The sequence below is a fragment of the Physella acuta genome, unplaced genomic scaffold (genome assembly GCF_028476545.2).
Source record: "Physella acuta isolate Inbredline_101_S28 unplaced genomic scaffold, ASM2847654v3 ptg000101l, whole genome shotgun sequence".
NCBI lineage: Eukaryota > Metazoa > Mollusca > Gastropoda > Physidae > Physella > Physella acuta.
This window is the reverse complement of record NW_026731621.1, coordinates 81,487-98,346: the sequence shown is the minus strand read 5'-3', so window position 1 is coordinate 98,346 and position 16,860 is coordinate 81,487. Positions and strand designations below refer to the sequence as shown.

Genomic DNA, 16,860 nt, shown 5'->3' with positions numbered 1-16,860 from the left:
TGACCGTCTGGTTGTCGAAGTCGTGGTGCTTGGGGTTGACCTATGTGTTGTCGTAGTGGATGTTGTCTCGTCTGAAAAGAATCAATGGCAATGATGACCAAACAGTACTGGCTAAGTAAATGGGAGGAATTGCAATAAACAGGATGGCGGGGAACACAGTGAACAAAGTGAAAAAAAAATACTTAAATTACACCCACACACACACATACACACACATATACATATATATATATATATATATATATATATATATATATATATATATATATATATATATATATATATATATATATATATATATATATATATATATATATATATATATATATATATATATATATATATATATATATATATATATATATATAATTTTAAAAGTGGCCCCCAATCCCAATGTGCATGTGTTCTGCAACAAAGCTTGAATTTTTTTCGCCTTGGTTTGAAGAATTGGTAAAATGGTAAATTATTTTTTTTTAAATCAAAACATTAACGACACTATTACAGTTCCGATCATGGGGGGCCCTCCGAGGTTTTCTTCTGGGGGCCCATTCAGATATTTTTCTTGGGGGCGCACCGGGTTTTTTCTAGACTGGCGGCCCAGTCCACCCTTGACCGTCATACAAGTCTGATATAACTAACCTATTTCTAACATACAAAACACAACAAATGTTCGAAACTTATTTTTTCATTAATCTTAATCTTGCGCTAGAGCTTATCTATACTTACATCCTTGGACAGACAACACTACAAGGCACAGCAAAAGCACTGTAAAATTCGCCATTTTTGGTACCTCGGGAGAAGCAATACAAATGTCTAGTCTATCCAGGTCTATTTATACCATAATTGTATGGCCTTTATCATATAGGCCCCTGTTCATATGTTGAATCTAGTTTACATGACGTCAGCTTCTTATTAAGTTGCTTGCTCATCACCCTATTGTTTATTGTTTAAAGATATATAGGTGATACTGCAATCTATTGCGCAATATTTTTTTAGGTTACCGGTACAAAAAGACCAAAGTCAGTGATTATATTCTGGACCTTGGCCATAGGTGGATTTATCTCACTACCCCCCCCCCCCCACCAAACATAAAACACAATATAGGGAACATACTTTTACTTTATTGATCATCCTACTATTTGAAAAGTTCGATCAAATACATATATATGTTCAGGCCTAGATTAATATTTCAATATTATTTCATTTGAAGTTCTTTTCTAAAAATAATATTTAAAAAGAAAAACATGAAAGTATGGCGTCAAACTCCGATAGCCTCTACCAGAGTTTCTTCCAGGCATCTCTTCGGGGGGGCGAAGCCCCCCCCCCCCCTCCGAAATTTTTTTACCGCCCCCCCCCCCCCCGAACGAAATGAAATTTATATAATTTATATAGAAAATATATAATTTTAACAGTGTCCGCCCCCCCCCCCCGAAGAAAGTCTACCGCCCCCCCCCCCCCCCGAAAAATTTCAAGTGCCCCCCCGGAGAAAAAAGTCTGGAAGAAACACTGGCCTCTACAGAAATCTTCAACAATATAAATAATCTAATTTTATTTTTTAAGGAAAAAAACTGGGGCTGGGGGGGGGGGGGACATATGTCCCCGGGCGCCGACCTTAGGGGGGTGCCAATTTGAAAGTTTGAGGGGGGTGCAAATGAAAAGTTGTAGGGGGTGCAAATCGAAAGTTTGTCCCCGGGCACCGGGAAGGGTCGCTACGCCTCAGATCTCTGATATGGTTCGTCAATAAATGACGTCACACTCGTTGGGGGAGGGGGGGGGGTCCGTAATTTTGTGACGGTGTGTGATGAGGGGGAGGGGGGTGGGGGGGGGGTTCAGATGGTGCGAAGTCACACTTTTGCATTATCAAAAAACAATGCTAGAAAACGAATTTTAGACGTTATTTTGCGTTTTAGAAAACTGTTTTAATAAATTGTAATAGGAATTGGTTAAAATACTCTATTTTCAAAGAGTTCAGACAAGATTTTGGAAAAATATCGATGTTTTGAAGAAAAATTCAACTGCAATTTTGAGGGGGGTTGTAGGCTGAGGTATGAAGTCATTTTAGGGTGGGGGTCTGGCTTTTTGTGACAACGTGTGACGGAGGGGGAGGGGGGAAGTAAAAATCTTTAAAAAAAGCGTAACGTCATTTATGGATGACCCCATATATATATATATATATATATATATATATATATATATATATATATATATATATATATATATATATATATATATATATATATATATATATATATATATATATATATATATATATATATATAACACATTGTACGCTTCCAGCATGTTTGAATTGTTATGTGCGTGAGTTGGGGGTAAGGTGAGGGGTGGGGGGGTAGACAATAAATCGGGATAAATAAAGTGTGATGTTTATTATAATATTGCATTGCAATAAGTATTTGTGTTGAATTATATAACATGGATCCGACCAATCCAGTATACACAATCAACTCCCAGTTCAAGATTAATTAATTAGAGGTACTTAAAGTAAGAAAAAACTCTGTCCTAGTTCTTCCCATAGATGACACAGCTATCACCAGTATTGTTGTACGTTGTGTGTATATAAATAATTATATCAAAATCATAGCTTAATGATAGCAAGGTTGAATTGTTTCTGAATTTTAAAAAAATTGTAAAATATAATTTAAAATAACAGAAGACAATTATATTGACCAATGATGTTATTACATTTATTGTTTAAGTTTCTTCGTACACATATTATTTAAAATTTAATTCGAATTTTTTTTTTGAGTAAATTCATGTTCCGTGATTTTACATTTTTGAAAGCTAGTGTTGAGATCTTAGGGTTTCTAAGCCAACGTGCACAATTTCAGTTTAGTGAGGCATCGCAAGTCAGCACAACCACCGCGGTCCAAGATAGCAACGTAGAGATGAGATAAGTATGGAGAGTAATGTGTGAGGAGTGGGGGGTGGTGTGTCGGGAGTGGGGAGTGGGGAGTGATGTGTGGGGGAGTGGTGTGGGTGTTGGTTGTGTATGGGGAGTGGTATATGGGGGGTGGTGGTGTTTGGGGAGTAGTGTATATGGAGTGGTGTATGAGTGGTGGTGTTTGGAGAGTGGTGTCGAGGTGGGTTGTGTATAAGGAGTTGTGTATATTGTGAGATGATTCAATGCGGATCTTGAGTTTAAGTGTGGGTTTTCTATGTAGGTTGTATGATGTGGGGTGTAGAGTGTAATTTTAATATTTTATAGATGCTGTTGGAAGTCGTTTTGGTAACGATGATGCTTTTGTGGTGGTACGATTCGAGGTGTGCGGCGACATACTGACGTTGCGTTATTAGGTTTCGTTTGGCGTGTGGTACTTGATGTCGTGCGGTGTATTATTTTACCATTTTGGTTTGCGACCCGTAATAATTTTAATATACTACAGCAGGGGTTCCCAACCCTGTGCCCGCGGGCGCCATGACGCCCGATGAACGATTCGTATGTGCCCGCCTCTCACTATTCGACAGAGACAGAATTGTTTTCATAATCATTATTTTAAAATATAAATGGTGGAGGCCCTATGCTCCATAAGGAGCAAAGATAACTAAGTCAAGTAAGGCAAGTCATTTTAAAATATGATTTATTTTCAATTATTTGTTACAGTTTTAATTTTTTTTTTGACTGCCTAGGTTTATTAAATATGTTCGATACTTGTCCCAACTTGTCCCAACTACACTTTTTACGCTTGCCTGGAACGGCTAGTGCCATTTGCACATCACACCTTGTACACGCAGAAAACCTTTCTTTACGTTTTGTAACTACATTTCTCTGTGTGTATGCAATTTGAAACAAATGCCAAATAATTTTATTATTCTGAAACATTTTTGTTTATTATTTATTAATACATTTTGACTATAAGAAAATAAGAAAATAAATTATGGGAAAATGACAAGTTATGGAAGGAGTTTGTCGATTTAAAATAGGTGGTGCCCGCCACCCTACCGATATTTTAGAATGTGCTCCCTGCAACACATGTACAGCAACCTGCCTCACAGGTACAGCAACCTGCCTCACAGGTACAGCAACCTGCCTTCCTTACAGGTACAACAACCTGCCTTCATCACAGGTACAGCAACCTGCCTCACAGGTACAGCAACCTGCCTCACAGGTACAGCAACCTGCCTCACAGGTACAGCAACCTGCCTCACAGGTACAGCAACCTGCCTTCCTTACAGGTACAACAACCTGCCTTCATCACAGGTACAGCAACCTGCCTCACAGGTACAACAATCTGCCTCCGTCACAGGTACAACAACCTGTCTTCGTTACAGGTACAACATCCTGCCTACCTCACAAGTACAGCAAAATGCCTTCCTCACAGCACAGCATCCTACCAACCTCAGATGTGCAGCATCCTGCCTTCGTCACAGGTAAAGCAACCTGTGTAGCGAGATTTAGCCAATAATATATAGACAGACAAACGTACATTGTGACCTAAGAAAAAGATTTTAAAAAGAAAATCAAGCGACACCTTGTCATTTTAAAGTGTAATTGTTTGATGTTTAAGTACAAAATAAACTTAACGAGAAAAAAAACTAGATTTCTTTCAATTCTGTTTAATGCAATACCAAATTGTCTTTCTGACATCAGATAATCGCAACAAAAATAGGCTCATTTCTCTCCGGTGTATTTTTCCAGGAATCTCTTTGGGGTGCCCTCCCCCGAAGCACGCCGGCCTCCCCCCATTCGGAAATGTAATTATATGAAATATAATTATATAGAAAATATATACTTTTACTAATGTCCCTCCCTTCTCCCCCGCCCACCCGGAAACTGTAGTCCCCCTTCCCCCCCCCCCCCCCCCCCACTTCCTCCAAAAGTTTCAAGTGCCATGGCCGGAGAAAAAAGTCTGATAGAATTCATCTATTTTGCCTCACTTTGGTAATCGGACCTTAATTTGAACTGTTAATTTTTATTTATAATAGCGCATTTTAAAATTAATTAAAATTACATCTCAGTAGATTTTTATAAACCCACGACGTGTTGAGTACTCCCATTTATTTTTCAATATATTTCTTATATTTAGTTCTTGTTTTTAAAGAACCACCGAAATAGCCTACAATATCGGATAGTACATTTTTAAATTTAAAAATTGCTTAAAATTAGCTTTAGGTCTAATAGCTTCGCATTTGATCCACGCTGAAATAGATCAACGAACAATTGCATCTTTCTCGCAAATGAAGTAAGTTGTATAAGCTTCAGGATTCGTCGCGCATGGAATATCCGCCATCTTGGTTCCGTCTGTCTCAGAGTGCCACAAGGCTAAGCAGTTCTTGGCCAGTCCGCCGTGGGGCTGGTCAGGCCCCCAGTCAAAGTACGTCACTGCCCTGTTGCTGTGTCCGTTGATCCACTTGTTCTCTAGCGCCTTGTCATTGGCACCTGTCAGGACGGTGTCTCCTGGTTTGGTCTCTGTGTTGACATAGTTCTGTGGAACGAAGACGAGGCTACATAACCTTTATAAAATATGAAATGTGTGAGACGATGCTTATTTATTGTGAGCTCCCACTTGATTAGCAAGCAGTGTTTCTTTCAGGTATCTCTCCGTGGCATCATCATCCCCCATCACCGGAGCACATCAACCATCAAATATCCCCCTGTCAACTACCCCCCCCTCCCATCTCCAGCGGACGGAATAGAAAAATTATAGAATGCTTAAAGATAATACATGCCTCTGCTTAACCAATATACGCCCCATCTCCCTACCGGAAATTTCGTGCCTCCACCCCTTAAAACCACATGTCTGAAAGAAACCTTGGTAGAAAGGATAGAAAAGTTCTAACCGCAAACAATTTTTAAAAATATTATCATTTCTCTTTATACCTCTACTTTAAGCATGCAGTAATGCTTATGTAGTTGGTCGCAATATTTTTTTCGCACAACTGCGATGCTAACCCACCCCCCTCCCCAAGAGGTGCATAAAAGAAATTCTACTAAAGCACCCAGCATAAAGGAGTTGATCGTGAAGCTTAAACAATATCAACGAGTGACAACTATAACCCCCCCCCCCTTCACCTGTATCATCGGATACATCTCACCTGTAAGATCAAACACCCATTACCTGTATCATCAGGTATCTCACCCGTAAGATCAAACACCCCTCACCTGTATCATCAGGCACCCCTTACCTGTATCATCAGATACCCCTTACCTGTATCATCAGGTACCCCTTACCTGTATCATCAGGTACCCCTTACCTGTATCATCACATCCCTCACCTGTATCATCAGGCAGGGGCGTAGCGAGGGGGGGGGGGCGGGGGATGCGGTCGAAAATTTGAAAGTTTGTCCCCGGGAAGGGTCTCTATGCCTTTGGGGGGGGGGGTGACACCATTAAGTGTCGCACCGGGTGACACCCGACCTCGCTACGCCACTGTCATCAGGTACTTCTCACCTGTATCATCAGGTACCCCTTACCTGTATCGTCAGGTACATCTCACCTGTAAGATCAAACACCCCTCACCTGTAAGATCAAACACCCCTCACCTGTAAGATCAAACACCCCTCACCTGTAAGATCAAACACCCCTCACCTGTAAGATCAAACACCCCTTACCTGTATCATCAGGTACTCCTCAAGACTATTAATCTCCAGAAGATACCCCCCAAGTCCTGACCGACAAACTTCTGCAGCTTCCTGATCACTGGGTGACTGGAACTTGGACATGTAGTAGCTGGTTGGGGATTCAAACAGAATTTTAAAATATAATTCAATAAAACAGACCACAGATCTGATACAAAGTAGGTTATAAATAAATCAAAAAGTGCTTTAACGCTGCTTTAATGATTGCAGTGATTAGCTTTAATGTACTGGATGGGCTGTTTAAAAAAACCCAGATAACACAAGAATGGCGCTGAAGTGGACGCTTCAAGGAAAAGAAAACAGGGAAGTCCAAAAGAGACGTGGAGACACACAACAGAAAAACAACTGACAAGTCAGGACTATCTTAGGGTCTGAAAGAAAGTTGCCAGAGATCTGCAATGGTGGAAAGAGCTTTCTGTGGCGGCCCCATGTGATCAGGGCACAGAATGGAAGATAATGAATAAACTAGCTGATACTTCTCTTTTCATTTAAAAGCAAGTAATAAAATTAAAAACACACATATAAATACATATAAATGATAAATATTATTAATAAAAATGGAAAAACCATTGCTTGTGTATTAAACTATAAAATTTGGTGTGTCCCCCACCCTCAGAGGCGTAGCGAGGGGGGGCGGGGGGGTCATATGTCCCCGGGTGCCGACCTTAGGGGGGGGCGCCAAATTGAAAGTTTAAAGGGGGGGGGTGCAAATAAAAAGTTCGAGGGGGGGTGCAAATCGCGAAAGTTTGAGGGGGGGGGGGGTGCAAATGAAAAGTTCAAGGAGGGGTGCAAATAGAAAGTTTGTCCCCGGGCGCCGGGAAGGGTCGCTACACCTCTGACTTGGTGTCACTCCCCCCGCCCCCCCCCCCCCCCCTTAATGGTGTCTCCAGGTGCGGTCCGCAATCCCCCTCGCTACGCCTCTGTGTATATATATATATATAGTCCTGCGTATAAGCCAAGCGGTACTTACGACGAAAGGCCCCCTGAGAAGTGTCCATGCACAGGCTCACGGAAGATGTAAAGCAAGAGGGTTAGTTTTTCCTCCGTCAGATTTCGATTGGCTTCCCGCAGTTTCTGGTTCTCAAATATTGCGGTGCTCAGCCTGTGGTTGTATAAAAGGGGGGTAGTCATTTTGTGTTCACACGCATACACATATGTGCACTCAAATACATTCAGCCATCCCACATACACACACCCATTCACCCTTCCACCCATCCACACATCCACACAACACACATACATAACATCTACAACCGCACACAAAACACGCTTACACATAAACCCACGTAGCTTATCTTATGTTTAAAAACACAGACAGTAGTGTAGAACACAGACACACGTTTTGTTTACTTACATAAATAGGAATTAGCTCGTAGTGGCAAAAGGCAAAAAGGAAGTACATAAATTATACTTTAATTTTAGCTTGGTCCATACAGGCTAAGTTCTTTTTTGTGTATTTAAAAATGAAATATCGCTTAGAGTTAGGTTAGATGTAGGGTTAATAATAAGGTTAGGGTATAAAATCAATGTTTGATTTTTTTTTTAAACAAAAAAAAAACCCGATTGCGACAGTAGCCTACGGACAATGTCCGAATATTCAACACTTCATTTTCGCCACTACGAGCTAGACCCCATACATGTAGTGTACACAAACTTGTGCTTTGAAAAAATTACTATACACATACTCAAACGTGTTGAACACTTAAACAAAATTATGTATACAAACATATAGTGTTCCACATTCACAAAAGATTGCAGCTTACACATAACTGTTGTACACATACATAGTATTTCACACAAATACCGACAACAGAATTGAAAGAAATTATTTTATAATTATTTTGTATGAACATAAATTGGTATCGTCAGTGTGGGTTTTTTTTTTAAATCGCCAATCGTTCCTGTTTGCTACAATCTATTTGAACTAAACTAGTATAATCGCTGTTTGTATTGCCTATTGACATTAACAATTACTTAATCTTTAAATGCTAGACAAATAAATACGGTAAACTTGAGATCTAAGAAAACAATATTGACACAGTTTAATTGTTCTTTTAATGTTCCACAATCAGGGTATGTAAGATCGGAGGAAAATTGATAGGGTTGTATGGATGACTCAAGTGTGGTAGGAGTGTTAATGTTATGTTACTTTGTTATTACTTACTGTCTTTGTATGTTTCTTTTTTTATATACACCAGAAGTTTGTGTAAATATATAATCTAGAATATAAAACACACACACACGGACACACACACACACACACACACACACACATATATATATATATATATATATATATATATATATATATACATATATATATATATATATATATATATATATATACATTCATGCACTGTAAAAACAAAACAACATTTAAAACAACAAAGCTAAACAAATTTTGTCTAAAAACACCAGATAATAGAATCTAAACACAATTACACTACAAGCGAAATAACGAACCCATCAAAACACCACCTCTACACACAAACCCTACAATAAACAAGACCCTGCAATAAACAAGACCGTACATTCTACAATAAACAAGACCGTACATTCTACAATAAATAAGACCGTACATTCTACAATAAACAAGACCGTACATTCTACAATAAACAAGACCGTACATTCTACAATAAACAAGACCGTACATTCTACAATAAACAAGACCGTACATTCTACAATAAACAAGACCGTACATTCTACAATAAACAAGACCGTACATTCTACAATAAACAAGACCCTGCAATAAACAAGACCGTACATTCTACAATAAACAAGACCGTACATTCTACAATAAACAAGACCGTACATTCTACAATAAATAAGACCGTACATTCTACAATAAACAAGACCGTACATTCTACAATAAACAAGACCGTACATTCTACAATAAACAAGACCGTACATTCTACAATAAACAAGACCGTACATTCTACAATAAACAAGACCGTACATTCTACAATAAACAAGACCGTACATTCTACAATAAACAAGACCCTGCAATAAACAAGACCGTACATTCTACAATAAACAAGACCGTACATTCTACAATAAACAAGACCGTACATTCTACAATAAATAAGACCGTACATTCTACAATAAACAAGACCGTACATTCTACAATAAACAAGACCGTACATTCTACAATAAACAAGACCGTACATTCTACAATAAACAAGACCCTGCAATAAACACACCGTACATTCTACAATAAACAAGACCGTACATTCTACAATAAACAAGACCTACTCTAGCATCAGCTCTGTCCTGGTCATGTTGTTGTCTACCACGATACTGGTGGGGGTTTTAGCATAGACCGTCACCACAACCGTGTCCCCGAAGTTGTTGAGGAAGTGGGTCTCGCACATGTAGTCTGTCAGCTCGCCCGTGGAGGGGAAGTTCCAGGTGACAGACAGGTACCTAGAGTCGTCATAGAAGGCACCTGGTGAAGTTGATTAGTTAAAATGTTAATGATCTATAGTTCAAAGGTTCGGTTGTTTAATCGTCTAATTGTCGTTCGTGAAATGGGGGTAAGTGATTGGTTCAAATCACATTTCCGGTGTTCGGAAAGTGATTGGTTCAAATCACATTTCCGGTGTTCGGAAAGTGCTTTGTTCAAATCACATTTCCGGTGTTCGGAAAGTGATTTGTTCAAATTAGATTTCCTTTCGGATTAACCATAGCGGATTTCGTTTCAGCGCGTGGTAGAGCGCGATAGCGTATTTGTTCTAATTCTAAAAGTCCTGAGTGTTCGGTAAGTGATTGGTTAAAATCACTTTTCCGGTGTTCGGTAAGTGATTGGTTAAAATCACATTTCCGGTGTTCGGTAAGTAATTGGTTAAAATCACTTTTCCGATGTTCGGTAAGTGATTGGTTCAAATCACTTTTCCGATGTTCGGTAAGTGATTGGTTCAAATCACTTTTCCGATGTTCGGTAAGTGATTGTTAAAATCACTTTTCCGATGTTCGGTAAGTGATTGTTAAAATCCCTTTTCCGGTGTTCGGTGAGTGATTGGTACAAATCACATTTGTCATTGCACTAAATCAACCAAAGACAATAACCCAGTCACTATATACGACTAACCCACCGGTCAGTACTCTACACACGATGTACCAGTAACTGACCTTTGACCTCAGCGCCATGTATGGCAGTGTCCAACCTCGGGGTGTCGGGATGGAAGGCTGTGATGGTTGCCACGTTTTTACTGAAAGGTAAAAAAGAAACGTGAACATTTTTTTTCGTTTTTTACATCCTTTAAAAATGATTTTATTATTTTTAGTGCAATTTCCATTCTGGAGAATTGCGTTTATTAACCCGTCATTTCTGGATGTATGAATGTATGAATGTATGAATAAATGGATGTGTGTCCGCAGCTTTAAGTCGTATCTCCTCCTCAACGAAGCAATATCGAGGACTAGTTCCAAAAGCAAATATGTTAAGCAGTTAAGCAAGTTACGAGGATGAACATAGGCCAAAAAAATTCCGGGTTTCTTTCATGGATTTCCCAGAAAAGCCAAAAAACCTCGGGAAAAATGCAGTTTTTGGCCCATATCTCGGCAACCAGACCACTAAGCGACTTGAAACATGTACCAATCGATTCCTGCCATAATTTAGAACAATATTGCCGAAGAAAGTTTTCAAAAATATCCTTCCGTTCGGTCACAAACTTTTTTTTGAATTAATTAAAATTTGGACCGAATTAGTAGGCATTTTTATCCAACCACACCACACGCGTCATCACGTTCAATAGCTGCGCCATCACGTTCAATGGCTGCGTCATCACGTTCAGTAGCTAGGCGCGCAATGGTTTTTAGTCATGTAACTCTATTGTAAATAAAACATGTATTTTAACCAATGGTTTTACTAACCCTGCTCTTGATTTACGCTACGACAGAGCTATTTTTAGATAACATAAGGAAATTGCGCTAAAATTGTCACTAGACTTTTTAATTACCTTGTTTTTTAGTTTTATGCACAATCGGATTTTTGTTTTTGATACATTAGGTAAATGAATAAGTGATATGTGTCTTCCTTTGCAACACACTGAAACTTTTTATAAAGAAGCCTCACATTTCTCACTAAAACCCTTGTCCTAACCATTGAGTCTTCCCTTTCTAGAAAAGCTACCCACACCCACTCTTAAGATAACCTACTCTAGAGGTTAACAACCCACTCACACTCTGAAAAGTGTGGATACGGTCATTTATAGACAATCCTCGTATGAAAACCCATCTTTTCAATTACATGGCGTTATTCATAGACAACCAAAAAAAACCTCCCCCTTGTAGTGTAGCGTCATTTATAGGCGACCTTTCTCTTAAAACCCCTATTCCCCGTTTAGCGTTGTGCCATTTATAGGGCACCCGTATCTCTATCTGTGTAGCTGGACTGTTAAACCGTAAGTCTCAAGTTCGAATCCGGGTCGGTAGACCGTACATGAGTCCACCCAACTCTGATGGGTGCCTAACTCACGTTAGAGAAAGTAAAGGCGGCTGGGCATAGTGCTGACCACACTATCTTTTCATATGCCGAGGTCACAGAAACAGGTGAACTTTACTTTATTATAGACCGTCAGGTTCGAAAAGGGAACTTTACTTTTTTTTACCTCCCTGTGTACACGATCCCTATGGTAAAACCCCTGTGTACACGACCCCTAATGTAAAACCCCTCTCTCTGTGTACACGACCCCTATGGCAAAACCCCTCTCTTTCTGTACACAACCCCTATGGTAAACCCCCCTCTCTGTACACGACCCCTATGGTAAAACACCTCTCTCTCTGTACACGTCCCATATGGTAAAACCCCTCTCTCTCTCTGTGTACACGACCCCTATGGTAAAACCCCTCTCTGTGTACACGATCCCTATGGTAAAACCCATCTCTTTGTGTACACGACCCCTATGGTAAAACCCATCTCTTTGTGTACACGACCCCTATGGTAAAACCTCTCTCTATCTGTGTACACGACCCCTATGGTAAAACCCCTCTCTCTGTGTACACGACCCCTATGATAAAACCTCTCTCTGTGTACACGCCCCTATGGTAAAACCCCTCTCTCTGTGTACACGACCCCTATGGTAAAACCCCTCTCTCTGTGTACACTCTCCCTATGGTAAACCCCTCTGTGTACACGACCCCTATGTTAAAACCCCTCTCTTTGTGTACACGACCCCTATGGTAAAACCCCTCTCTCTGTGTACACGACCTCTATGGTAAAACCCCTCTCTCTGTGTACACGATCCCTTTGGTAAAACCTCTCTCTCTGTGTACACGACCCCTATGGTAAAACCCCTCTCTGTGTACACGCCCACTATGTTAAACATGGCCACCTACATCTCACGCTGAGGCATCTGAACCCTTTTGATCACCATGGAAACAACGCTCTCGACGTCCGTGCCTTGGGTAGGGATCGCATCCAGCCTGCACGTCACCGTCATACCTGTGGATGCACTGGGCTCCACGCTCAGGTGGATATAATTTCCTGGAACAGATTTATTAAATTTAATTTATAAGAATATTATTTTCGAGGAAAAAAAACATTGAACATTTTATGCGGTGTTTTTTTTTTTTTTTTTTTTGCCAACGTATTTTCTATTGGATAATAGTTAATAGTTAAGTATTAAACAAAGCCAATTTCACTAATCACAATTTAAACGTGTAAAGTTAAGGCTCTAATTTGTCATTAACCAAAGATACGCATAAAAACATTTTACAATTGTTACAATTAAAAGCCAAATAACTAGGCGCCTAACAAGTTCTCATCCCATTTATTTATTTTTCACCGAAACCCTCTCAGTTATTAATACAACCTTATTGGTCTACAATATAATATAGCCGATATATTCCTCAGATCACATAAATCTGCGCCAAACTTGGTATTTGTTGTAATAAATTACTTAATTATTGTTGTACTTTTTATTTATAAAGATTGAACGTGTCTATGAAACGTACGTTTCACGCACCCTTTGGACGTAATCCGCGCTTCTCAGTTTGCAAAACTTTGGCATAAACGTCAAAGTTGTGAGCTGCTTAATAAAGATTCAGAAGGATTTTAATACTGGCATAATGGGTCATTCATTGAGACGTCCCTCTTCATTTAAAAACGATTTTTACCTAACCCTTTTTGTCGTCACTTATCGTCACCAAAAAACCAGACACGCCTCTCCTCAACAACGGCACACCTCAGTTTACTGCCTCACCCCCTTTCATAATGGCACTTTATGTTTTGAAAACAGCGGTATTTTTTTCTAAAATATTAACTGTTGACTATATTGTTCAATTTTAATCGCAACTTATGAAAAAAAATCTAAAAAAAAAAAAAAACCAACAACAACAACAGCACAAAATAACTGCTAAAACTCAGTTGCTGACATCTTCTAAACGCAACAATGTGTCATCAGTCTCTGAACCTCCCTCCCCCCCCCCCCGTCACACCTCGTCACAAAAGTCCGACCCCCCCCCCCACCCCTAGGAGTGTGACGTCATTTATGGACGAACCCATATTAAAATTATGTTTAAATAGGTACAATCTACCTAATAACTAAAGACCTCATCAACACTTTAAAAAAAATTATTTAAATAAAATTCTAACAAATTATTTATTTCAAAAGTTGGATTAAAAAATTAGAGACAAAACATTTCTTACTCAGAGGTTGCGGCTGGCCGTCAGTAGTGTGGTAGTTATAGTGGGGTGTGGTGTAATCATAAGGGCCGGGTGTGTTGTAGTAGTCTGGTGTGTTGTAGTAGTCTGGTGTAGTATACCAGTTGTACCAGTCGGGGCGGTAAGGTGTCGTGTAGGGGTTGTAGTAGTTAGGTGTGTTCTCGTAGTCTGGTGTGGTATACCAATTGTACCATTCTGGGCGGTAAGGGGTCGTGTAGGGGTTGTAGTAGTCTGGTGTGTTGTAGTAGTCTGGTGTGGTATACAAGTTGTACCAGTCGGGGTGGTAAGGTGTCGTGTAGGGGTTGTAGTAGGGCGTGGTGCTTTGTTGATAAATCAGCCATGGGTTAGTCGTGGTTCTGTGCAACCAGTCGGGGGTGGTGGTGCGGGTTGTCGTTGACGGTCTGGTTGTCGATGTCGTGGTGCTTGGGGTTGACCTATGGGTTGTCGAACTGTCCCATTGGTAGTTCCTTGTTGTTGTCGTGTCTGAAAAAATAAACAGCAAAGATAACTAAAAACAAGTAATTAAAAAAAGTCTAGTCACAATTTTAGCGCAATGTCCTTGTGTTATCTAAAAATAGCTCTGTCGTAGCGTAAATCAAGAGCAGGGTTAGTAAAACCATTGGTTAGTTATTAAAACGTTTTTTATTAATTTTTTTTCAGTATTTTACATGTTTTATTTACAATAGAGTAACATGACTAAAAACCATTGCGCGCCCAGCTACCGAACGTGACGTCGCAGCCATTGAACGTGATGGCGCAGCTATTGAACGTGATGACGCGTGTGGTGTGGTTGCATAAAATGCCTACTAATTCGGTCCAAATTTTAATTAATTCAAAAAAAATGTTGTGACCAAACGAAAGGATATTTTTGAAAACTTTCTTCGGCAATATTGTTCTTAATTATGGCAGGAATCGATTGGTACATGTTTCAAGTCGCTTAGTGGTCTGGTTGCCGAGTTATGGGCCAAAAACTACATTTTTCCGAGGTTTTTTGGCTTTTCCGGGAAATCCATGAAAGAAACCCGGAATTTTTATGGCCTATGTTCATCCTCGTAACTTGCTTAACATAATTGCTTTTGGAACTAGTCCTCGATATTGCTTCGTTGAGGAGGAGATACGACTTAAAGCTGCAGACACACATCCATCCATCCATTCTTTCCCAGAAAAGACGAGTTAATAAACGCAATTCTCCAGAATGGAAATTGCGCTAAAAATAGTAGCTTAGTTAATGAGAGGTAACTCGGTAGCCAGGGGGGACGGGACGGGACATAAGGAACAAAGTGAAAATATAGAAATACTTTAAATCTGAGCACATATATACATACATACATATATATATATATATATATATATATATATATATATATATATATATATATATATATATATATATATATATATATATATATATATATATATATATATATATGTATAGAGAGAGAGAGAGAGAGAGAGAGAGAGAGAGAATTTTTGTATATAAAAAAATGAGTAGCGACATTTCTCATTAAACGATGAAGGGGGGGGGGGGTAATCATTAAGGGCAACCGATACGTCAGGGAACATAGATAGTTATTTGTAAAAATACATTCTGTAGTCCCATGCCCACTCGCCGGATTGAAGCCTGAAGGAAACCCTGTAACGGTACTACCAGGCATTCAATAATATTTTCTTCTTCTCCATCGTTAATTTTAGTGTTGGAAGGGATCCCCCTAATATACGTGTCAAAGGTTATGCGCCATATAGGCCATTGACTCCGGTTTCAGCCTGCTTTTCTTCTTGGATTTGCTTCCTAGCTTTTGCCCAACCAAGAACAAACTAGGCACTAAGGGTTCGAACTGAGCTTTACCGACTCGACCTCGCCGACCCCTATCAAATTTTCAAAATTCCGGAATTTTAAAACGAGGCTCCAACCCCCGATTGAATTTTTCAATGTACAATTCCTTCTCCATTAAATCCTGAACTTTAAGTCTTGGTTTGAAGAAATGGTAAAATGGTAAAATACCAACATTATTTTAAAAACTTCAAAGAATTAATAGGAATATTACAGTTCCGTACATAGGGGCCCACCGAGAATTTTTTCGTGGAGGCCCACCGGAATTTTTCTCGGTAGACCGGCGGCCCAGCCCACCCCTGCTCGTCAAAAAAGTCTGATCCTGTAGACTTAAGAAACGTGATATCACATATGAATATGACCCCCCCTCTCCCGCATTTCTAACATACAAACACAACAAATGTTCGAAACTTACTTTTTTCATTAATCTTAATCAGGGGTCTCCAAACTTTTCAGTCCGAGGGCCGCATTAACTATCAAATTTCAGTTCGGGTGCCAGTTTCTTCCAGGCATGTCTTTGATTTTTCTTGGCAAAGCTCATCAGCCATCACCAACAAACGTTTTTTCCGTGGACAAAAAGATCTCCGCGAGCCGGATGAGAGGACCTCGCGGGCCGCATCTAGCCCGCGGGCCGTAGTTTGGAGAACCCTGATCTAAATCTTGCGCTAAAGCTTATCTATACTTACATCCTTTGACAGACAACACTACAAAGCACAGCAAAAACACTGTCAAATTCGCCATTGCTTTGGTACCTCAAGAGCAGCAATAC

General features: G+C 39.7%; 1 protein-coding gene across 1 annotated transcript; it reads right to left on the bottom strand.

Moving 5' to 3' along the window:
• Window positions 1-4,827: 4,827 nt before the first annotated feature.
• Window positions 4,828-16,860, bottom strand: LOC131930867 (uncharacterized). Its single transcript, XM_059287532.1, has 8 exons — window positions 16,778-16,860; window positions 14,246-14,743; window positions 12,934-13,081; window positions 10,726-10,805; window positions 9,850-10,042; window positions 7,568-7,699; window positions 6,571-6,688; window positions 4,828-5,444 (listed from the first exon to the last, which is right to left on the bottom strand). Exons 1-8 carry the CDS (start codon window positions 16,830-16,832, stop codon window positions 5,169-5,171), a joined length of 1,500 nt encoding a protein of 499 aa, XP_059143515.1. The 5' UTR covers window positions 16,833-16,860; the 3' UTR covers window positions 4,828-5,168.

Coding starts and splice junctions, on each gene's coding strand:
- LOC131930867 (XM_059287532.1), bottom strand. CDS start 16,832: ATGGCGAATTTGACAGTGTTTTTGCTGTGCTTTGTAGTGTTGTCTGTC. Junction 14,744..16,777: donor AGTGTTGTCTGTCAAAGGAT/GTAAGTATAGAT, acceptor TTATTTTTTCAG/ACACGACAACAACAAGGAAC. Junction 10,806..12,933: donor CAGATGCCTCAGCGTGAGAT/GTAGGTGGCCAT, acceptor TTTACCTTTCAG/TAAAAACGTGGCAACCATCA.